The sequence below is a fragment of the Copadichromis virginalis genome, linkage group LG22, assembly GCF_057382275.1.
Source record: "Copadichromis virginalis isolate Kocher_CV1m ecotype Utaka linkage group LG22, C_Virginalis_male_GT1.1, whole genome shotgun sequence".
NCBI classification, from domain to species: Eukaryota; Metazoa; Chordata; class Actinopteri; order Cichliformes; family Cichlidae; genus Copadichromis; species Copadichromis virginalis.
In genome coordinates, this window is record NC_140638.1 from 13,381,517 (window position 1) to 13,406,642 (window position 25,126).

The 25,126-nt window shown below is 41.6% G+C and overlaps 1 protein-coding gene and 1 non-coding gene across 2 annotated transcripts; one reads left to right on the forward strand and one right to left on the reverse strand.

Moving 5' to 3' along the window:
* The first annotated feature begins 203 nt into the window (after nt 1–203).
* Nucleotides 204–276, forward strand: trnak-cuu (transfer RNA lysine (anticodon CUU)). The gene has a single exon. It is a non-coding gene; the product is annotated as a tRNA-Lys (tRNA).
* Nucleotides 277–8,500: 8,224 nt separating this feature from the next.
* snx27a (sorting nexin 27a) lies at nt 8,501–19,468 on the reverse strand. Its single transcript, XM_085445650.1, is given in 14 exon segments — nt 8,501–9,298; nt 9,301–9,351; nt 9,816–9,864; nt 10,039–10,098; nt 10,364–10,492; nt 11,159–11,308; nt 11,989–12,078; nt 13,537–13,700; nt 13,985–14,063; nt 14,160–14,264; nt 14,971–15,035; nt 15,277–15,469; nt 15,901–16,126; nt 19,059–19,468. Coding segments are annotated over 14 exon segments (1,713 nt in total). The 5' UTR covers nt 19,370–19,468; the 3' UTR covers nt 8,501–9,257.
* Nucleotides 19,469–25,126: the final 5,658 nt, after the last annotated feature.

The following is a 25,126-nucleotide window of genomic DNA, read 5'->3' on the forward strand; positions in this document are numbered from 1 at the left end:
CACACCTTGGTATTCACCACTCATCCAACGTGTGAAACCTGCTGTGAGGACAATTAGAGTGTGGCCAGAGGGGACAGACGCAGTTCTCCAGGACAGATTCAAAAACACGGACTGGAATACGTTCACCCACACAGACCTGGACCAGTATGCCTCATCTGTACTGGATTACATCTCCAAAACTACAGACAGTGTCAGTGTCTAGCGCCTGGCTAGCTCAGTCGGTAGAGCATGAGACTCTTAATCTCAGGGTCGTGGGTTCGAGCCCCACGTTGGGCGGTGAAATTTTTTTGAGGGTGGCTGTAGCTCAGGTGGTAGAGCAGGTCATCTACTGATTGGAAAGTTGGTGGTTCGATTCCTGGCTTCCCCTAGTCTGCATGCCAAATATCCTTGGGCAAGATACTAACCCCAAATTGCTCTCCGATGCATCCATCGGAGTATGAGTGTGTGTGAATGTTAGCTATAAAGCACTTAGAAAAATGTGCTTGTGTGAATGGGTGAACGCCCAAGTTGTATAAAGCGCTTTGAGTGCTCAGATGAGTAGAAAACAAATTTCCCACCTGTTGGACTAATAAAGCTTATCTTATCTTAAAAGCACTATATAAGAACCAGTCCATTTACCATTACCATTTACCACCCAGAAACGGATCACCATGTACCCCAACCAGAAGCCTTGGATGAACCGGGATGTTTGTCTCCTCCTGAAGGCCCGCAACACCACCATTAGGTCAGGAGATGCACACGCCTACAGCACAGCCAGGGCTAATCTAAAGAAGGGCATCAAAAAAGCCAAACACCATTACAAAAAGAAGGTAGAAGAACACTTCTCCCACTCCAACCCCCGACGCATGTGGCAAGGACTCCAGACCATTACAGACTACAGGACCACCAAACCCTCCCCCGCATCCTCTGATGTCTCCTTTCTCAGCGAGCTCAACAACTTTTATGCTCGTTTTGAGCGAGGGAACCCCACAACCACAACCAAAGCAGACATGACACCAGGCCACCAACCTCTGACTCTCTCCCCCACCGATGTAGGAGCGGTGCTGAGCAGGATCAATGTCCACAAGGCTGCAGGTCCTGATGGCATCCCCGGGCGTGTTCTCAGAGCGTGTTCTGGGGAGCTTGCAGGAGTGCTGACAGACATATTCAACCTGTCCTTGGCCCATGCTGTGGTACCGGCCTGCTTCAAATCCACCTCCATCGTCCCGATACCCAAAAACTCCAACCCATCTAGCCTCAATGACTACCGCCCAGTAGCACTCACCCCCATCATCACAAAGTGCTTAGAGCAGCTGGTCCTAGCACACTTCAAATCCTGTCTCCCCCCCACCCTGGACCGCCACCAATTCACATACTGTCAGAACAGGAGCACAGAGGATGCAGTCTCCATCGCAATGCACTCTGTCCTCTCACACCTGGACAACAACAACACATACGCCAGAATGCTGTTTATAGACTTCAGTTCAGCGTTCAGTACAATCCATCCCTCGCAACGCATCAGGAAACTGACAGACCTGGCCATCAGTTCCCTCATCTGCAAATGGATACTGGACTTCCTGACCAACCGCCCCCAACATGTCCGGCTGGATAACCGCTGCTCATCTACAATCCCACCTGTCCTCAGACATCCTGGTGAAATCGCTGCACTATCGAGAGCATCCTGACCAACTGTATAACAGTCTGGTACGGGAACTGCTCTGCCTCGGACTGGAAGGCGTTGCAGAGGGTTGTGAAAACTGCCCAGCACATCGCCGGAGAACCACTTCCTGCCATAAAGGACATCTACAGGAAGCGGTGTCTGAAAACGGCTGGGAAAATCATCAAAGACCCCAGTCACCCATCACATGGACTCTTCACCCTCCTGCCCTCTGGGAGGCGCTACAGGAGCCTCCAGACTAAGACCACCAGGTACCGGAACAGCTTCTTCCCCACAGCTGTCAGACTCCTGACATCTGACTCACATTAAACACATGGACTGGACATACAAACACCCACAACCACCTACACACACACACACACAATGGACAACTGTACCCTCATACACACAATAATAACATGGACTGAACCACCACTCACAACCACTCTGTAGAAATTATCCACATATCTCACTTATCTTAACTGCACTACTGTATAATTCTGTATAAATAATCATTCTGTACAATACGATAATTTTTAATTCTACAACTGTTTATAACTTGCATAGTTCCCATTTCTGTATAGTTTTTCATATTTATATCCTGTTCATAGCCTGTACCCACTACAGCCTGTACATACTTATAGCATATTCACAACATACCTTCATACCGTGTACATTATAACATACCATAATAGACCCATTTCTGTAATATACTTACTTACTAATATATTATTATTGCTAATATATATTGTAATATATCTGTATCATGGCTAAAGCACTTTCTGGATGGATGCAAACTGCATTTCGTTGCCTTGTACCTGTGACATGTGCAGTGACAATAAAGTTGAATTCTATTCTATTTAAAATTCTTAATATTCTAAATAACTATCTGTATATGTCTTTGTGCTACAACACAGCAATATAAAAAGTCATAAAACAGAAATAATATCAACAGAGAACGCTGTACTTTCATACAGTCTTTGAGCACATGTTTTTACCTTTGACTGTCAAACTAGAGAATTTTCTTGACAAAATATCAACTCAGTGTTTGTTTTTAAGGAATCTTCACCATCATTAACTTCAGGTACCGCATATTACTCTCAATAAACTTTGACCTTCAAAAACCTCATAATACTGCTTGCTAGGGAGTCAGTTCCAACACTTAATTAATTATCAGATGAGGCCTATAATAAAGACAATTATTCAGATTAGAAGAAGGAAATCAGAGGCTACGGAGCTAAATGACAAGCACAGTTGGTAACTTTGGCTACAGATAATCATCTTTTTAAGTATTAAATATTCTGTGTAAACTGCCAGTAGCAGTTCATATATTCTTAATTAGGATTAATGGCAGGCCAGCATTAAAATGTGATAGATAACGAGCATTACCAACTGGGGAGGTGGACATAAGAAAAATGAAGTCGTGAGGGCAGGTGGTAAAGTAGGGGTGGCAGCCTGCAGTCAGCACGTAGCGCCCCCGTGAGATGGCTCTAATGAGATGAGTATTTTCACCTCAGCAGTGCCAGTACACACAACATTTTATGGGCTCCGTTCCACGGGGTGCATTAAGAGACCTTGTATTTTTTGGTCTGAATAATGCCTCACCTCAAGTCTCCCCCTGCCTCCCAACGGACCTCGACAGCTCCTGTTGAGCACAGTGAACAACATTAAGATCTGAGCAGCATGTGACCATCAAAATGTCACTGTGCTCGTTTCTCTGCCAGAATAATGTGCCTGTGGACTTGTTAGTGGCTGCCTTGGGACTTGTAACATGCTGCACAGGGCCTCTCCTGTTCCTACAAACCTGAGGCTAATTTGGAGGCAAATGTGTGGTTTTTTTTGTTTGTTTTTTTAAAGATGAGGACAAACACACAAGACAGTTATAAATAAATCCAAAAAGTTGTGACATTATACTTCCTATTCATCCGAGACCTCCTTAGCTGTTGAAATGTTTCCTGCCAGCAAACTGTCACATTTGTTCCTCGTCGTGAACAGCCTGCCTTCACTTTGTAACCACTGCAGCATATAAAGACAAAAATTGCTGTCAGATCAGCTTCAGCCCCTTAACTCAGTCATTCTGTGCCAAACTGTTTTGCTCTGAACTTACCACTTACAATCAGCGGCTCAGTTTGAACTGAATTTGCATAAATGTCACCCACACACGCAAAAAAATTACAGGTTTTATTCCTCCAAATGGGGCAGTTAATGTAAGCCTGAGAGATGAATAAAAGGCATGAATGAAATGTACCTGAAACAGCAGCATGCTGGGCAGCTCAGGAAAGAAACGCTTATAGATGTGGTTAATATATCCTGAATAATATTTTGACTAATCTAAATATGAAGACATTTAAAGCCTCTCAAGTGGTCTCATATTTTTCCTCAACAAGTTAATCGGTCTGAGATGAGCACTGCTGTGTCTTTATAGGTGGACAGTCTTCACATTAGCGAGGTCTTACCAGACAGGAAGAGTCTGTACACTGCTAGAACGGTCTGAGAGCCATTTCATTTAACAGCAAGTGAAAATACTCCATGAAGCTAATTTATCCTCTCACCAGCCACTTTATTAGGTATACCTGTTCAACTACTCTTTATTATAAATCACATCAGCCAGTCTTGTGGCATCCACTATGTGCATGTAGGCATATAGACATGGTGAAGACAATCTACTGAAGTCCAAACGGATCATCAGAATGGGGAAGAAAGGTGATATTAGGGCCTCTGAATGTGGCATGGTTGTTGGTGCCAGTCTGATCTCAGTACCTCAGAAACTGCTGATCTGCTGGGATTTTCCCACACAACATCTCCAGGATTTACAGAGAATGATCTGAAAAACAGAAAATATCCAGTAAGCGGCGGTGAAAATGCCTTGTTGAGGCCACTCGTCACAGGAGATTGTCCAGACTGCTTCAAGTTAGTAGGAAGGCAACGGGAACTCTAATAACCACGTGATACAAACAAGGTACGCAGAATAGCATCTATGAACGCACGGTATGTCAAACTTTGAAGCAGATGGCTAATAGAAGATTAGAAAAATGTTGTCTGGTGTGCTGAACCTTGATTTCTTCTGTGACATTCAGATGGTAGGATCAGAATTAGGTACACACATTAAAGCATGGATGCATCCTGCTTTGTATCAATAGCTCAGGCTACTGCAAATCTGAAGCAACTGTGTGATGCTATCATGTCAGGAATGTTTCCAGCGCCTTACTGAAACTGTGCCATGAAAAAGAAGGGGGTCCAAGCCAGCACCAGCGGGGCACAGTTGATGCTGATGAGTGTACGTTTTGAGGGGAGTAAAAGAAAGCAGATCAATAGGATATTTTCCCAATATATAACTTTATTTAAAATATTGTTACAATTTATTACTCTACACAACATTTTCAAAACTTTTCTCTTTTTCTTACACTGGTTAGTAAACCTTCCTGGATAATTTTAGATATAAAACTCTCCATTTTTCCTTTTTTTTTTAAGCCTCAGGTGTTAATGTCTTTATACAGTAAATGAGACACCGCTTCTCTTTTAAACACCTTTTCTCTGTGTGTTTCACAAACGTTCCCCTCCTCGACACACACTCACACACGCGCACACAAACACACACACAAAAAAAAGATCACTGGTGGCTCTAACATTGTACACTATAATTTCCCCAATCTTTATAGTTTCTTTTTTTTTTTAAATAAATAAAAAGTTCTGAGTTGGAGAAACAAGAGTGCATTATTATTATTTTTTTGTCAGAAGAATATTCTTTTACTTTTTAAAACAGCTATTTACAGGTTATGCTGGAGATAGCAACAAGGCTTAGATTTGTAATCAACGTCGGTGTCAGCTTGCAATGGGAAAGCCCCCGTCTCTGTAAGCAATGAAGAGAAATTAATCACATGGAGGCCAGCACTTTTTGAACACCAATTACATCCACCCTTCAGATTAGTCATAGGGAGGACACATCAGCTAAAAACAGACAAGCCTACAGCTAATGTGCTCTGACCCAGATGTGCATTCCAGAGGTCCAAAGACATCAAGTTTACAGAAAAATGCTGCTGACGACACCAACATAACCTCTGGACGAAGTCAAAAAAACAAAAAATAAATCAAAACTTCAAACAGATTAATCGAAACGCTGCAGCGTTCAAACAAACAGGCCTTCATATATTATCTGCCACTGAAAGATGTTATGAAAATCAGCACTGATTTGGCACACAAGACTCAGAAAACTGATGTGTTACTATAGCAACAGTATCATGTAGATGAGCGTTTCAGTGCTGGTTAGTGATGAAGACAAACTTTCTGAGCCCTCGTGTGCAGTCCACGCATGGACATTTTTTATTCTGCCATCACCACGTTTGCATTCACATCATCTGTTAACCTCTTACAATCCACCCCGGTTGCTGGTGACCTAGTGCTAGGACAACGGGGACAACAGCATAGCCAAATGGCGGGGAAAAAAGCAGATTGGGAGAACCGTGAGGACAAAAATGACGTATGAGGATTAATCTGAATGTTAATGGTTCTGGAAATGTGCTCGTTTAACATGCAGATAAATCGCAACCAGGTCCCCGGTGACCTGCTGGATGTTAAAAGCTTAAGCACTGTGTGAAAATTTTATCTCATCTTCATAATTAAATACTCACTTTGAAGCCCAGGTGGGCCACGGCACCACAAATACGCTGACAAACAGAAAGTAACACAGATCGACTGTACAAAGACATGCTTCTTAACATTCCCTTCATCTCTTAGCTGTCACCTACGCGCTGCTTTCTATGACATTTAGCTCGCAGAAGAAACGTCTCCAACGGACAACAGCTCACAGGGTACACACACCTGCCTGTGACTGAGCTTAAGATGGCATCTGGTGCAGACAAGACAAACCGAACCAGCGAGAAAAGAAAAGGAAAAAAACAAAAACAAAAAAACAACTAAACAAAAAACACAAAAAAACCACAGGGAAAACAGCAGCTTTCTAAAAGCCTATTCACAGCAGCACGAGCCACGGGGACAGAGAACAAACATCAAACAGTAAAAACACACCGCTTTGAATACATTATTGGGAGGACCGAGTCAGTTGGCTGACAGGAATAAAAGGAACAGAGGCTGCACTGAGCGTGTGGAGACAACGTGGTGCTGCCACGGCAACCGCATCTCCTGCGCTGACGGGAGACCAACCTGGAGAGAGTACGAGCAGAGGACAGACAAACCTGCACGCAAGCACACAATCTAGCTTATACCCCCCACCCCAAAATAAATAAAAAAAAAACCCCATCATGGTTGAATAGCTTTGATTCTTATGTCATCCATCTCTAAATTGCCTATTACTCTGCCTGTCAAAATGCCCATCCTGCATTGCAGTTTTTCCCCCCTCTTATTCCAGCTACTTGTGATGTGTTGCAAAGAACAAACAAACATGATACTACACTGAGGTATGTATTTCTATAAACTCCTGTATAACTGAGGCCTGTGCTCAGAAGCAACAATTGGGCTGCAATTAAAATATTTTGTGCGGCTGCAACAGTTTTGTGAGAGTAGCAGGGAGCTGGACTGGTGGCATTGGGGGTGGGGGGGTGCGCGTATGTGCGCTACGCTGAAAAAGCATGTGAGCGGCAAGGAATGTTTGCTAGACAATAGGAGACGCTTCCCCATTTGTCTCCATCTGTCTGGCGTCTCTGCTGTCGTACAGATACAAAACCCCCATCTTCATTTGCTGGCTCTGACACCGGCAGCTCATCAGACGCGGCCAATCAGAGCCTAAAAGCTTATCAGCAATGTCAATGATAAACACAGAGGACACACTCTGGCACAGCACACAAACATGCCCCAAGGTAACCGACTGAGAACAAATATACGGCTAAAACCTAGGCCTAAAATGAACAATTATATAGCCGAAACCTAATTTGAACTGTTTCAACTAATTTCAACTTCAGCGTAAAGGAAAACTTGGACCCGCGCTCCAAAAATTAGTGTCAGTTTCAGGGGTTTTTTTGGCTTTTTTTTCCCCACCCAATGCCAAGATAAACTAGTAGCCCTTGGTAAGATTAAACAAAACTTAAATCAATACATGTATGGAAAGAATCTGTGATTTTTCTTTCTTGTCAACATGTAAATCTGCTTTCTACATATTTCAGGTGAGAGAAGAGTAAAATCCGACTTTGACAGAGATAAAGAGAAACACAAGTAAACCTGAACTGTAAAATAATCACGAAATTATATTATATTACATTGACACATACACAACTAATACTGTATTCATTTAGGTGCAGCAGGAGGGGGACAGATGACTGCACTGCTATGTATGCTGATGGCTCACACAACCTTATGCACCATCTACTTTCTGCAGCACACGTGCACGCACACACCCCATCTATCCTCCTGACTCTTGGTTAATGGACAAATTGCAGTGGAGTGATACTTTTGGGTGAGTTACAGAGCCAGAGGCATCGGTCTTTAGGAAAGTCTGAGAAGACTCCTCATACGTATGCTCTGCTGCTCCCTGCTGCCTGCTCAGGTAACTGCAGGCATTACAATCAAAACTCCCTGTTCGCCTTGACAATCTGTCGACAAGACAGCCCACATATAAAGGTGTGAAATTTAAAACAAACAAACAAACGCTTTGGCCCGTCAACCTTTTCTTCCAGAAATTACTCCTGCACAGAGCTAAAAATGAGAACGCCTCCTCTCCTCAGCTTCCAAGCCCTGCAAAATTCACCACAACAAAACACACACTGGGGGGGGGGTAGCCATACTAACATTAACGGGCTGACTGCCAACAGATGTTGCTCTGTAGTCAAGGTGAAAAATGGAAATTAGTTATAGCATCTCGAATGAAATTCAGTTAGCGTTTCACTGTGTTATCTCAAGAAACCAGTTATTACAGCTCTTATATTAATCTATATTTTATCAGAAGTAAGATTGTTAAACATACAAATAATTACAAACACATTCTCTCAACATCCGTTTCATGTAGTTACATTTGTGCCGTTTATGATTTCTGATGAAACAGAGGACTCCAGAGACATAAAACACAACTTCTGTGTTAATGTCCAGCATCGGCGTAAAGGATGATTTTACTTTCGTCCTTTATCACAACCGTGAAAGAACCACCGAACTTTTTTCTGTTTCCCTCCATTATTATTTTCATCTCAGCTCAGTTCAGCAGACAAGGTCACCGCCGCGGGATCTGGATGGGTCCTGTTGGAAAAACCGAACGTCGCAACCTCAATTCTGGACTGTCAGCTCTCTCGACAAGCGGCGTTTCACTGCGGCGCTCCCTTCGCGCTGTGGTGACCCTGACCAATCACACGCTGTGGTGAGAATTCTCTCATGTCTTGCCTCACATCATGGGGCAGATGCATGGAGGAAAACAACAGTTACACTATGGAGGATCTAATAAGTGACGTGAAAGTTGGCTCTTGTTTATCTTCTTTCGATGCTCTTCCTACTGTTTTCATGTGTGTGTCTACATGTGTGTGTGTCCCTGGGTTCGGCAAGTGTTAATAATCCAATTTCCCAAGTCGGTCACTTCCAGTTTGTTTTTGGGGCAGGGTTCGCCTCGAGTCTGTCACTCAGTACTGTGTTTGTCGATGGGCTCTCTCTGGGGTGGCTGTGATGATGCAAGTGGACCAGTTTTAGTTCAAGTGATGACAAGTGACGGCTTTAGGAAGTTGCAATCTCTCCCCCTAGGTGGCGCCATCCCTTCTGCTGCGTCTCCAGAGGAGGCAGAAACTCTGCAACATAGATAAGACGATTCAGAATAGGAGGAAGTTTGAAGACGGTGTGAATTAATTACTGCACAGTCCCCGTGCAGCATCCTGAAGGCCTCTTATCTGAATGTCCTCAGCTTTCTCAGGCCTCAGCTGTCTGTTATCCTCCTGCCTTTGTGGTCTCTTGTCCATATTTCATTACATTTCACGTAAACTTTTACCATAATGCACAAAAATAAAAGCATGCATTAAATCTTATCCCTGCCCTTGACATTTTAACTTCTGTCATATTGGATTCCTTTGTTTTTTGCATAATTCATGCCGCCTGATGTGTGCCATCAATCAAAACATAACTCCGTACCAGATCTGAATGCAAATTTCTTTATGATTTGCCTCTGATCAAATTGGAGGCTCTAATCTTTCAGTGATGCTGTTTATCTCTTTGAATTGAGGGCAAAAAGGAGCACAAACAAACGCTTACTGCTTACCGTTGTTGCTGCAGTTTTTGTTGTCTTTATCAGACGCTTCTTCCTCAACCTGAGAGCAAAGAAATCAATACACCAGAAATATAAGACTAATCATTTTAAAGCAAAGACTAAAGAAAGGCTCCTGGATTTAAATAGAATACAAGAACAGGCTATGTTTAGAAAACCGAAGCTGGCATAGAGTTGCATGCTTCCCAGAATGAAAGAGGAAAGGAGTGGTTCTTACCTGTTTCCTCCACTTCAGCTCACAAAAGATCCGCTCAAAGCACTCGTGCATGTAGTTGAACTGGGAGGAAAAAGTAGACGTTATTGTAATCCAGGCTTCTAATACACCACAATTAGGAGAGTCACTGTGTAAAAGTCATGTTTCTGTTTACTTTTCCTGCTTCTCATTACTAAAGATTTTATTACACGTGAAGGAAAGTGGGTTGATTAATAAATCGGGGATTTTCCTATTTATTAAGCGTTTGTTCCCATCAAGGTGTGTCACTCTAAAAGCTGCTAACACAACAAAAAAAACCAGAGAATGGCACACTTGAGTGTACACTTACATACGGAGTGAAGATCTTGACCCAGCGAGGTTTCTTTTCTCCTCTGGCATACTCAAAGCAGAAAGCCATCCCCTCCTCGTCCGTGTCCCAGCGCTGCATCTCCCCCCACTCAAAAGCTATTACCTGGTTCTGAGAGAGAAACAAGAGATGATAGAAGTTAAGCTCCATGCACAGAAATCTATACAGTGGTCCCTCGTTTATCGCGGGAGTTGCGTTCTAAAAATAACCCGCAATAAGTGAAATCCGCGAAGTAGCCAACTTTATTTTTTACAATAATTATAGATGTTATAAGGCTGTAAAAAACCCCACTACACACTTTATACACTTTTCTCAGACAGGCATGAACATGTTCACATTTCTATCTCTTGTTTAAACACTCTCAAAGTTCAAACCTTGTAGAAAAATAAGTCCAGTATTATAGAATGAAACCAAAGGCACCCGAAGGTGACAACATTTCGTCGACAGTGTTGCGTGTTGGGGAGAAAACTTACAAACATACAGTACAACACTTCAGAGTCACACTGCTAGCGATCGAAGATGTATGTAAATTTGACATTCTGTACTGTGCAGGAGATACGGCACGAGATTGACTGACAATGCTCTACAGCCAATCAGGACGCAGAACACAATGCGCTGTAAAAAAACAAACAAACAAAAAAAACAAAGCATGCAAAATTGCACCAAAAAAAATCTGCGAAACAGCGAGGCCGCAAAAGGTGAACCGCGTACTAGCGAGGGAGCACTGCATTGACGTTTAGCTTAAAAATATAAAACGTTATCTATTTAAATGCTCACCTCCAGCGTGCCGTCCTCAGTGCAAGCATGCAACTTGAAGTGATTGATGCTGATCGCTGTGATGACGTGGCCCTTCCTTCTGGAGTCACAAGAGCAGTGGGGGAAGACCACCTCGTTGTAGCCCTCGCATGTCCGCAATAGACTCAGGTACTACGGTATTATAGAGGAAAAGTAACAGTCAACTTTATTTTCCTCCACAGAACACACTAAGGAAAGAAGTTAACTTATGAGAAATCTCATTACTGATGTGACAATGCTATTTTTTTATTGTTAACACATTTGAGCTGACGGTCTCAGAAGAGCTTGCAGTTTGAGCTGTGAAGACTGACTCACAATGTGGATGAACTATAACACTGCACTCACGTCCACGTGTCTCTGTCATACAAACACGGCTGTAGATCCAAGTAAAGTATATGTAATTTTTCTGCTTTTTATTTCGTTTTAAGTTTAGAAAACCATGCTGAATACTTCCTAACATTTGGAGCTATTAGATTGCTTGTCGACACGTGAATGAACAAATAAATGAACCTTTTTCCTTCTAAGGCTGACATTCAAAGCCTCAGAAATGCTGCGTGAAAGCAGTAACATAGCTGCGAATGTCATCCAAATTTACACACATGCCACTTTCAGTTAATGTTCAACAAATATTCAAATACACCCAATTCCTTTATCTCTCTTTACACCACAGAGGGAAGAATTCTGAAGTGTGAAAGGCTTCTGAGACTGTCCATTTTTATTTGGTAGTGTTTTGGTGATAGCGCTGGTCAGCAGGCACAAAGTGTACTTATTCCAATCCCCTTCCTGAACAAAGACTGGTCTGTGGTACTGACCGTGGCCATCTTGCGCTGCTCTGCCAGTTTCTGCAGCTGGTAGGATTTGTCCTCTGTTTTTATGAATCCCTTCTTCACATCATCCAGTGCCTACACGAACAGGGAGAGGGGATGGGGAGACACAACATTTATCATTTAAGGTCATAAAATATAAACACATATATACATTAAGGCCATTCATCATGAAGACATTCTCCCTTGTGTGAGAAAATTCAAACAATGACCGTAAAAATTACGTATGTGCATTTTTAGGCAGTCACAATGCATTTCTATATATTTTATTGAATGACTTTCAGCCTCCTAGCCCATAACTTTAATGCTTTGGTTCACTCTCGTCTCACAGCGTCATTTCTGGCTGCAGCAGGCAGCTGTGCACCAACTGTTCAGCCTCTCTCTCAGCTGTCTTCTGAGAGTGTGAGAATATTAGAGTTATATTTGCCAGGTACAAATAAATGAAAGTGTACTTCATAACTGTGTGTGTAAAAAACAGCTTTTCACTGATATAACAATCTTTACCAGCTTAGTGGGTGATATGTCACCATTGTGTTCCCAGCTTTGCCCCCTTGGACAAACCCCACAAAAGTCATGGAGTTATTGCAGGTTCGCACACACTGGTGTGATTCTTTTTCATGAGGCACGCTTTAATGGGTCACTGCTGAACTTTGCATGCTTATCATGCTTCAGCTAGTGACCTTTACTGGTCAGTGGACAGCCTGTAGGTGGGTACTGAAGCTAATTTTAGTGAATTTAAATGAGGAGTATTTTTCTCAAGTTCACCTCTTCTACTTGAAAAACTGTGGAGGTTTTTGTGGATGTATTTGCATGAAAACTGACCCGAGGTGGGGCTTTGACCAGCTGAGAAATTATTAACTTTGGGTGTCGACCCAGATCTGGATCCAGACATTTTAATAACATTGTAAGACAAGGCAAAAATGGACATTTCACATCGTATCTCCATAAACGCATATTTAGCTGAAAGAAGAAGAACCTGGGGATCATCTTGATGTCCTCAGGAAAAGGAAAAAAAGACAGAGACTCCATTCACCCATCTTGTGAAGGGAATTTTTCAGCCTCGGAAGAAGTATGATATCTCCAAGCGCTCTTTTATTAGGGTGACATTATAGGTAAAGGTTTCTGTTATAGTCTGTGTCCAGAATTATAACAGAAAATACTCCTAAGCTAGAAATAATTCAGTCATCACAAAGTGAGAAAGCAGCTAGCAGGTGCCACAGTAGCTCACCTGGTTGAGCAAGTGACCTTTATGCTAAAGGCTGCAGCAGGGATCCAGGCTCAAGTCTGGCCCTGAACATTCCCTGCATGTCAGGACCAATCCAGGGATCTTTTGCTCATTAGGCCAATGTGTAAACCACTACACTATGAAGCCACTGAGACCAGTATGATCAGTTTAGTGTAAATCAGCAGTGTAATTGACCAACTTTCCCTCAATATGTTTAAGCATTTTCAGCTCAGAAGAATAAACTCTGAATCAAATCACTGTGTTCAGCTCCCCGAAATCCACGGCAAGAGGAATCCAATTACTGTTATTACCTGGTGAAAGCAGTAGTGCAGTGCCAGCGGATTGTCTCTGAGCAACTCCTCCTCCTGGAAGCTGAACAACCATTTGCGGAGTGCTAAGCAGGTCCCCGGGACGGCCGACGTGTAGTTCTGCACATATAGCTTGTGGGGAAACTCGTTAGGCGCCAGCTTCCGCACTGCAACAAAAACCGAGTAGAAGGAGAAGGGTGATGAACGGGGTTTGTTACTTAAAAAAACCCCCAACATACTAGTAACCTATACCAAAATACCTGCCCTTGCTGCCCATGATTACTCATATACCCAGAGGCCCAGTGATTTAAATTCAGAGGGTTTTATTTATTTTTAGTGGTCATGTCATAAACCCCCGAAACAGGATGTGCAAATTAAACAGGAGAGAATGTGAAAAAAAGGTCAGACATCTTTCCATGTGAAGTGCAACAAACACACGTGCAGCTCTTACCAAAGGAGTGGTTGATAACTTCAAACAGAGCAAAGTAGCTCGCCATAATACTGTCCATCCCAACCTTCATCACTAATGCCTACAGAAGATCAACACAACATCAGTTAGTTGTGGGGAAAAAAACACTGATGGAAAATATTGTACAATATAGCTGTACAACTGGGAGTGGTCTTACCTGATACACCTGGTCTGTGGTACTGTTCTTACGGACTCTGACGGAGATGGTGGTCTTGTCTGGTAGGGCTATCCGCAGTTCTACATCTGACACGCCGTTGTAGTTCTGTACAGTGAAGCCAAACAGAATGAGAACAGCTGTAGAGCTGTGTTTACCCCAGTGGATTAATGAGGCTTTGTACGTGCTTGTTTGAATATGCAAGCCTTTGTTTGTTCTAAGTTACCACTAAGTACTTGTGGATTAAAAAACACAAACAAAAAACCAACAAGCCATAGCCAAACAAGACTTACAATCGGCAAGAAGTCTTAATCCCCCAAATTGCGCTTCTTTAAATGTGGGATTACATCAGTGCATTGGTATTTGTTTTGCTGCTGCACTTCCTTAAAACACCAGCAAGGTAACCAATTTCCAGCCTGCGTCACTGGCCAACACAGCTCTCAACTAAGCTCCCTTTAACCAGTGAAAGCTAAATGATACTAAATGATTCTCAAAATAGGCCAGAACAGTTTAAATACAGCTTAAGAGACTTGGAGTCAGATCCAATGCTGAAACCCCCCCTCCATTTTTGAGTTTGAATTCCTATAATTATGGAATACAAACAATAACATCTTCGGAAATTAAATCTCTAACTAAGATAGTACATATCTGATAATATAATATAATAAACAAAAAATGGACTGTTGAGCACTGTGCCAATTCAGAAAGTCACAAGTCCTAACAGTTTGGTAGGAAAAGAAAGTTCAACCCACAATATTTCAACACCCAGAATAAAAAGTCGCATTGCTACAACAATAATGCACGAGATGCATACCTCATCTGATTCCGAGAGAAACTCCTGCATGATGTCACTCTCCCCAATCACCCGCACAGAGCACACTAGAGACGAATAGGAAGGGAAAAGAAAAATGGCGAGCAATATATTAAATCAAGGTAAATAAAATAAACAAAGGGCAGCTAAATAACACTATGAATCCAGTGTTTAGATTTACTGTGTAATTTAGAAAACTAATAACAGTGGGTGCATGGTGTATTTTCCATCCTAACTACATATTCAATATTTAAATACATTTAATTCTTCTGGGACAGAAGAGCTAGTGATCTGTCCAAATCATCTTACCTCGCTCGAGATATTCCTCCAAGCCTCTACGTCGTGCATCCAGCTGCTGTTCTGATAGGGAGAAGGGCCATTTACCAGGAAGCTTTGGGAAGTTGAAGTTGGAGAATTCCCTTTTCAGGTTCTGGTGCAGGATGGCAAACTCACGATAGCGTTTTGAACACAGCTGCCTCCCTGACATATACACATTGTATACCTAGATGCATTAAAAAAAACAAAACATGAAGCAACTTTAGAGAAGACCGAGAGAAGGAAATGATTGCATCAGAGGGTTAAAAGTTTTCTTTCTACCACAGCATTAAAAAACATGTTTAGAGCAACCACAGGAAGCCGTTTCTTCTGTTTTGTTTTTTTCAAGAAAGAATTTAAGGTAACAGTGTTGCCTCTACAGCTGCCTTGGGAGGACGGACCACCTCCTGAGGTGAGATGGGTTGAAAGATCTTTAAGAACTGTCTTTAGATCGAACGCTTAAGCTCAAACATGTTATTCCACTTAAAACTGAAGACGGACAGGTCCAAAAGTATTTTAAAAATCAGGCAAACACACACACTCGTGGCCGCCCTCTCCACCCTTCCAGAGAAGCCCAGTCCCAGGCGGAAACATGTCAACTGTCAAATCAGCACTTACCACAAACCTCTCGGAGTGCTGTTCTACGTGCTTGTATGTGGGAATAGAAATGGGCACGGCCTGCTTGTCACTGTAGTCGTAGTTGGGCTGGACTTCCTCTCCTCCTTCCAAACCGTCAGCCTCCTGAGGTGGAACAGACAGCACAGCCAGAACCAGCTCCTTCTCCCCAGCACGGATCAGGTCCACCACCTGCTTATGAGTTGCACCTTCCACGTTCACGCCATTACTAGAAAAAAGAGAGAAAGAGCGCAGGAGAAACATGAGGCAAAGGGGAGGAACAAGCAGCTCTGACTTGTTCTCACACATTCAGACTATATTTGAATTGGAAGTTCATTCAACTCTCTACAAAAAAGGGAATGACGGATACAATTCAAAGCATTTAAAAATACCTCTGGAGAGATATTAAACTCTCTCCAGATTCCAATTCTATACAATAAATCAATGCATCTTCCAAAAGAAAAAAAGGACCTGTCACTATTATAAGCAGTTAAATTTAAAGCTAGACTGGTACAAAACAAACTTTAAAAAAAGCTTTGACCGAAGGGATTTGGAATGTGAGAAACGACCACACTGATAGATAAACTGCACTTGGTGCGGGCTGGTTATGTCGCAGCTGATAACTGATGCACTTAATGCAGTCACTACTGCTACAGATCAATGCAGCTGGGATTACAGTAACACAGTATAATCTATACATCATTCGAATAAAACTGGTACTCTTTTAGCTGCTAATGTACGCACTGTCCTAACATACTGTCTGGTAATATTAGCCCATTGTTCCCCATTTACTAACACAAGGCTGTGAGGCTTAAGCAATTAGGTTGGCTCCCATGTCCTTTTTCTCCTGGTGCCTTTTTGACTTCGCTGAGAGCAGATGGCACAAGCATCAGGTGTCTTTGCTAATCTTCCAATGAGAAACTGTGGGACAGACACTGAAAAGGAGGGGGCGAAGAAAAGTGTAGGCGTAGGCCTGCCCATTGATTGCCATGTTAGACGTAGCATTTATCTGTGTAGTGTCACTGACTTAAAATAGGAAGTTAAACATACAGAAAAAGAAGGGGTGTACATAATAGTTAACAGAAGAAGATTTGGAGTGGGGTGATGGGGGGAGCTAATCTGAGTTGTTTGAGTGAAAAGCCAAATTAAGGGTGGGACAGAACCAAAAGGGTGAAACTGTCGTCATGACTACAATGTAAATTTGGCTAAGGCAGAAATAAAAACGGTATTAATACTTTTAATTGCTTAGTGAAACTGTTTGATGAAATATTACTCAGAGCTAAAAATAATACTAACAATAATAAAGAAATAATAATATAAAATAATTATATGCGAGCAGATATGTGTGTCTTGCAGGCTTTTACTGTTATTAATTATATTTTTTATCAGCCATTCCACTTGTTACTCTTTACTGTAAAATAAAGTCGCTGGTGAAAACTGATAAAAGCTCACTGATTAACAGTCAACTGATCCCCTAATTTGGCAGCTGGGAGGCACAGTGGTTTACACTCTGAGTACAGAGTCATAGGTTCAAACCCGTGGGGAGTTTTCATGTTCTGCCCATGATTCTGTGGGTTTTTCCCCAGCTGCTCTGGTTTCTCCCACCTCAGAAAACCGTACCAGGTTAACGGTGCTTATGTGGGCCCAGGATGCTCTCGCAAAAGAGGTTGTCGATCACTAGTTTCACTTCCTGGTTATATAATGTTTTACAAGTTGAACTTTACTGAACACAGCATTATCTTCTAAAAACACACACAAGGGCGAAGCAAGGTCATTTTTATTTGTTTCCCCTTTTTCTTGTCTTTTAAGGAAATCATGAAAAAAACAAAACAACTATGCTCACTCAGGCAGTAGTGATACACTCAGACAAGAAACACCACCTGAGCTGCTTACTGTAAATAAAGTACATTGCTGGCTTTCTTTGTTTGCTAAGTAAAATGCTGACAACTAACATATTTAACCGGCTGAAGTCCAGTTATGAGGCTTTTTTTTTTGCAAAATGGTCAAACGGGTTAACAGGTCACATGATAAGTATTGCCGCTATCATATGACAGCAGAAAGAACTAATGAGTAAAAAAAACAAAAAAAATAAAAAAACCCAACGGAAAACAACATGCTGATGCCTCAGCAAATGGAAGTGAGAGCAGTGTTCCTTCTTTACCGTTTCTGTTCTTCCTTTTTCTAAGACAGCTTTATTGCTCCACTGTCAAGTGACATCAACACTACTCACACTAACTAAACACTGATTTTAAACGTAAGCAAAAAAGTTTGTAAGAACTGCTCTATTACCATTAACACTTCAGGTTTTACTGAAGGCCAGGGCTTTACATTCCTGCTTGTAGATTTGTTCACTTGGCTGACATTATTACAGGTTCTGTGTATGGACACATTTCCTGTTACATTTAAATGCCAGCTATGACTCAAAGGGAAGCAGTGTTTCACCGAACGCTAATAAATGGAAAGAGACTTGAAAGCAGACTTGACGAATGCTGGCACGATAGATAACATAAAAGCACTTCTAAAATGATCTCTTCACGTATATCAAACCCACTCGAGGTTACATATAGCGATAGAACAAAAGCAAACCCTAAAAATCAATAGAAAGCACCTCAAACTTCCCATGTAAACAGCACGGCTGGTGCGAATGCTAGCTAGTGAAAGCAAGTAAGACCACACACTCCTGTCATATGATACTGAATTTGAGTGACAACACTGCCATCCTCTGTCATTTCACAGGCTAAGAATACATATCAACACTATTATGCATATGACAACGCAGTGGAAAGTGGACTGTCGTCTAAATGTCGTCCTACATCTCCCGCTGGAGCTGACACTGAGCAAGGAGCTAGCCAAACACATTAGCTACCTGGCTCGCTAGCGAGCTACAGCTAATCAACATGCACAGGCTGTTGTCCAACTTATGTAAGCTGGTTAGCTTTCTAGTTATCTCACCGGAGCTAAAGCCTTAAATATTTACTCAGGTCAAAACGCTCCAAAGCTGAATAATTAATAAACTAGTGAGTTACTTTAATGGCAACAAGAAGCAAACCTCGAAAACGGAATAACACATGCTTGAAACTGGATCCACACAGGCTAAACTGGGTAGCTAGCTCCAATTGCTAACTCCGCGTCCTAACTGGAAGGGACAGAAGCTGACTTACACCTCCAGGATCCTGTCACCCTTCACTATCCCGGCTCGGTCCGCAGCACCTCCGGGTAAAACAGCGCTGACATGCTGAAGAGGGGCGTACAGCTCCCCGTTGATGCTCCGAAGCTGTCCTCCTTCGCTCACTTGACCGCGGACATTAAACCCGTAGCCGGACTCCGACTTGACGATCCTGACCATCCGCGGTCCCGATGTGACCATTGCTGCGCCGTGGCCCGCGGTGCCAGCCGACGAACCGACAACCGGACCGTTACGGGATGCCGAAGGGAGAACGGGCCGAGTTTCATCGCCTCCTACATCCGCCATCTTATTCACAGGCACTACCCCTCTCCAAATCGGCGTCTTCCAGCAAATTCAAAACAACACTCGGGCTCCGATCCTCTCTGTGAGGTTAGCTCCACAGACCGACTCTGTTGGTGATAACCCGCCCCCTGGCAGCGTCACGGGACACGGCCATGCAACGTGACCTGCCGGAGGCGTCACCGAAAGTGTGTTGTTTACTCTCGTTTCCATTCAACGCATTGAATGAAACAATGTCGTTGTTGATTAAAACGCATTCTTAATCCCTTTATTTTCTACTAAACCCTTTCTGTTTTATCTTAACAGACAAAGAGTGCCAGTGATTGCATTTAAATGATGCTGCAAACTTTGCAAACGGCAGGAGTTAAAGGATGAGAGGCACTGGACCCAACCACTATTGAGAAATATAAATGTATTTTTTTCCCACAATTTTAGTTATGATTCTACAGAGGAATCCAGAAATAAAGACATTATAATTATAAATACGTACAGCATTTTATCAGACATGTACACATATAGTGCTGTAAAAATATTTAGCTTTTTTCTGATTTCTTCTATTATTTTAATATTACAGATAACCTCGAGTAGACACAAAATGCAAGTTTTAAATAATTATTTCATTTATTACCAGAAAAAATAAACACACCTACCTTACCCTGCACTCACCCCCTAAACCTAATACTGGTTTTGCCACCCTTGGTAGCAAGAACTGCAATTTTGTGAGTCTTTCACAAAAGCATTGGATTGGAGTCCAATCTGTCCACTCTTCTTTGCAGAAATGTTTTTATTCACCCACATTGGAGGGTTTGTGAGCTTAAACGACCCGTTTAAAGTCATGCCAAAGCATCTCAAATGGTTTTAAGTTGAGACTTTGACTAGGCCACTCCAAAATCTCAATTTTGTCCTTTTTGAGCCATTCAGAGCTGAACTTGTTGGTGTGTTTTATGCTTGTCCTGCTGCAAAACCCAGCTGCACTTCAGAGCATGATCTGATGGCTGGACATTCTCCCTCAGGATTTACTGGTAGTGAGCAGAATTCATTGCATCAATTACAGCAAATCGTCCAGGTCCTGAAGCAGCAAATCACCCCAGACTGCCATGCTACCACCACCATGTTTGACTGCTTTGACTGATATTCTTTTTATTAAATGCTGTTGTAGCTTTACACCAGATGTAATGAGTCCTAGTATCACTGTGGTTCACCAGAGTCCCAAAGCCTTAGAAATGTCTTTGTGATCCTTTGCAGACTGATGGATGTTTATTACTTTTTTCCTCTGGTGTTCTTGCTACCGAGGGTGGTAAAACAAAGGCCGACGACTTTATCACATAGGACCAGGTTTGTTTAGTCTTTCCCCTTAATAAATAAAATCATCATTTAAAAACTGCATTTTGTATTTACTCGGGTTATCTTTGTCTAATATTAAAATTTGTTTGATGATCTGCAACATGCAAGAGTGACAAAAAGGCAAATAAATAAATAAATAAATAAAATAAATCAAGAAGGGAGCAAATACTTTTCACAACCTTGTCTTATTTTAATGTTCAACATTTCTTTCTCATTTATGCTGAACAGCTGATTGTTTTATGTTATCTTGTGTAAGCCTGCTAAACAAGATTGCACAACACATTTGCTGATTCCTTGTTTTAGAGTACTGAGGGAGAGATAAGCTGTCACTTCCTGTCTTATTTGATTGGAATGAAAACTTGCAGGTTGTAAACCACTAAACCACATGACTTGTCTTTATTGCCAACAATGCACTACGGTAGAATAATATGCAGTCATGTTAAAAAAGTTTTTGCAGACATATAAAACTTAAGTAAACTCTTACCGTTTCCAGAGGGCAAGTATTAGCTAGTTGCTGCTAATCAAATGCGGTTGATTAAATGATCATCAGCAAGTGTGAGCACCTCTATAAAAGCAGATATTTTGGCAGTTTCCTGGTCTGGAGCATTCAGGTGTGTGTTAAAAGAATGCCACATTCTTGCCAAAGTGCAATGCTCAGAGAAACTGCAACAGTCCATCAACTACATCTCAGACTCTGCCTAGTTAGCATGAACAAATGTTAAAGTTCATGACAGTACAAATAGAAAAAGAATGAACAAGTACAGCTTGTTTAGAAGTGTTGCCATGAGAAGGTCTCACAAATTCAAAGTGGAGATGTTAGGCCATGATACTCAGATATGGCAAAAAACAAACAAATCATATCAGCACAAATACCTCGCACCAACTATCAAGCACAACGGTGGAGGAGTGAGGGTTTGGTGATGACTGAAAAAAAAATAGGTGCAAGTGTAGGCCAGAATCTTTGTAAAACTCTGCTGGAAAACCATGTGGACCTGGGGCTTTGTTGTTTGGGAGATGCTGTGGGGCTTCTGGGAATTTTGGACATTGAAAGAGGTGAATCCAGATCCACAATCTGTCATGTAGTTTCGGTAGATTTATCTTCTGCAATGTCAGCGCTGGAAGGATTCATCTGTGTGGAGTATAAAGCTTCATAAAAGAGTAAAAGATTTTTTTTATTTGTTGTGGATCATGAGTAATGTTCCCAGTGGAATCCTTCATAGAATAAATAGTTGTAGTTGTTTTTTCTTTATTTAGTTTTAACTGTTCTGTTGTTTTTGTTCTACTTCCAATAAAAGCGTTTAATCCCTGCTTTATCTTATGTGAACAGTAAGATATTATTTTCCTCACAGAAGACATGGTGAAACTGCTGATAGTGATTGGGCTTGTTTTGCAGCCACAAGACTTGGCCACCTTGCAGTCATTAAGTTGACTAAGAACTCGTCTGTATACCAAAGTATTTTCGAGTCAATTGTGAAGCCAATTGTCTGACAGCTGAAGCTGCAACAGGACAATAAATGTAAGAACAGCAGCAAATCTCCAACAGAATAAATGAAAAAGAAAAGACTCAAAGTGTTACAATGACACAGTCAAAGTCCAGACCTCAGCCAGATAAAAATATTGTAGTGGCACTTTAAGAAGGCGGTGCAAAAACAAATGCCCACAAACCTCAATGCACTGAATTCAATTTCAATTCAATTCAATTTTATTTATATAGCGCCAAATCACAACAAAAGTCGCCTCAAGGCGACTTTTACAATGAAGCAACATTGTAAAGATGAGTAGGCCAAAATTCCTCCACAGCAATGCAAGAAACCGATAAAGTCATACAGAAAGTGATTACTTCAAGTTATTGCTGCTAAATGTGGTTTTACAAGTACTGAATCATGGGTTGTAGGTATTTTTTCACAGTACTGCATAGAAGCCTGTGAGAAATTATTTTTCACGACTCAAATATCCATCGTATTAGTACTGCGAACGATTGCCTAGAATTCCAAAGATTCATTCATTGATTAATTTTCAAGAAAAAATGTACAAATAAAGTAGCAAAAGTGGGAGATGGATAACATTTTGAAAATACTATATGCAGCAGTGCAACACACACTCTAACTATGCAACAAAAGCTATGAAATAAACAGGAAGGGTATATTGTGCCCCAAGTATTAATTCATTTTCAGTCTTACAGGAGTTACTTAAATGTTACACAAGCAAAGTCATGTGCAAAGTCATGTGCTGTTGTCATGGTTTTCTAGGAAAATGGGAAATAGATGCAGTGATTTATGGAGACCTGGACAAAGCTACATGGAAATACAGCACAAACAACAAAAACAGAATTTGAATGATCCAAAAATCTTTGGTATGACCGCCTATTCTTTGACATATTAGAGTAGTTTTCTAGCCAATTCTTTAAGAATTCTTTAAGTAGTCTTCAGGATTAGCTCTCCAGGTTTCTTCAATGACCTAAAAAACATTTTTTGTGTTGTTTTTTTTCTGTTGTCTGTCACAGTTTTGTTGCAATATACCTTCACCTTATAATATTTGTGTAATTTAGTATATAGCAGTCTTTTCTCCTTGCTTTCCTATCTTAAGAATGACTTCTTTATAGCTTCCTTACACTGAGACTATTTCTAATGAGGCTTTGGAGCCACTGAAAGTCCAGGGACACCTTCAGAAAGTCTGAAGCACTATTGCTCAAGACAGCACCCTATTTTTGCAGGATAACAAGCGAACAAGGCAGAGTAGCTAATTTTCAAACAAACAAAAAAAGTACAGCGGTTAAAATAGGTTTTGAACACGTCACCACTTTTCTAAGTAAACATATTTCTAAAGGTGTTATTGATGTGAAATTCTCACCAGATGTCAGTAACAACTGATCACATCCACACATGCAAAGAAATGAAACCACAGATATCCTTAAACTGTGTATAAAACTGAGAAATGACACAGGGAAAAAGTATTGAACACGCTTACTGAAATTTATTCAACACTTTGCACAAAAGTCTTTGTTGGTGATGACAGCTTCTTGATGCCTCCTGTATGGAGAAACTAGTCGCATGCTGTGCTCAGGTGTGATTTTGGCCCATTGTTCCACACAGTCTTCATATCCTGAAGGTTCCGTGAGCCCCTTCTGAACTCTGACCTTTAGTTCTTTCTATAGATTTCCAATTGAATTCAGGTCAGGTGATTGGCTGAGTCATTCTAGCAGCTTTATTTTCTTCCTCTGAAACAAACTGAGAGTTTCCTTGGCTGTGTAGTTGGGATCATTGTCTGCATTTCATCTTCATCAGATGGCAGCAGATCTTTATCAAAAATGTCTCGGTATATTTTTCCATCCTTCCTTTGATTATATGAAACGTGCCAGTACCGTACGATAAAAAACAGTCCCACATCACGGCGATTTTCACAGATTTTCTTCCAGTATTTCACAGGCTTATCTAAATGTTGTTCAGTAAACTTTAAACATGCTTTAACATGCTTTTTCTTCAGCAATGAGCATGGATACAGGGCAACGTGGTTGAGTGCATTAACTATTGTTTTCTTTCAACTCTTCAGATAATTCTTTTCACTCCTCTGTGTCACGGTACTGGGTCGTGTGACCCAGTGTTTGAGTTTTATGTATTTTTTGTATTCATTGTCAAACTAGTTAATTTCTAGGTTGCTGTTCAGACCTTATTTCTTAGTTATTTCTGTCATCTCCCCCCGTACTCAGTAAATTCATGTCATGTTTCATGTCTGTGGTTAAGTTCATCTCATGTTTTATCTCCATGTCTATGTCTCTGTGTTTCCTGTTTTATTTTGTAAGAGTCTGGTGTTCTTTGTTCATTGTAGTTAGTGTTACTCTCCCCTGTATTGTCATTATGTTTCATTCGAGTCAGCTGTGTTCTCATGTGTCTCCACTTCCCCTGATCACCTCATGTGTGTATTTAAGTCCTCAGTCTTCCTTTATTCGTTGTCGTGTTGTCTGTGTACCGCTCCCTGGTCAAGTTAAGTGGTTTTCAGGATTCTGTGCAGTTCATGTTTGCCATTTGGTTTATGTTGTTTTTCATGCAGCTGCACAATGAGGTTCCGTGCAGGTCATGTCTGTTTCGTCACGCTATTTGGTTCACAGTTACCATGCATCTGCACAGCATTCTGTTCACAGTGATCATAGTTATTCTTTTCAGTCAGGTTAGTGTTTCTCCTGTTTAGGATTTTGGTTAGTTGCAGTCTCTGTCCCTATTATGTTTTGTCCACTCCCCTCTGCATCAGCCTGAATAAAGGCTCGCTCTCAGTTTAAGTTCACTCCCATCTCCTCAACTGTGTTCGCGCCTGGGTCCACCACACACACTCTCCACACGGTCTGCCCCCGCTGACCATGACACTGTGCTTGAAATCTTGCGGGGAGTACCTGGTCGTGGCCGGTTTATGCTGCAATTATGTTCT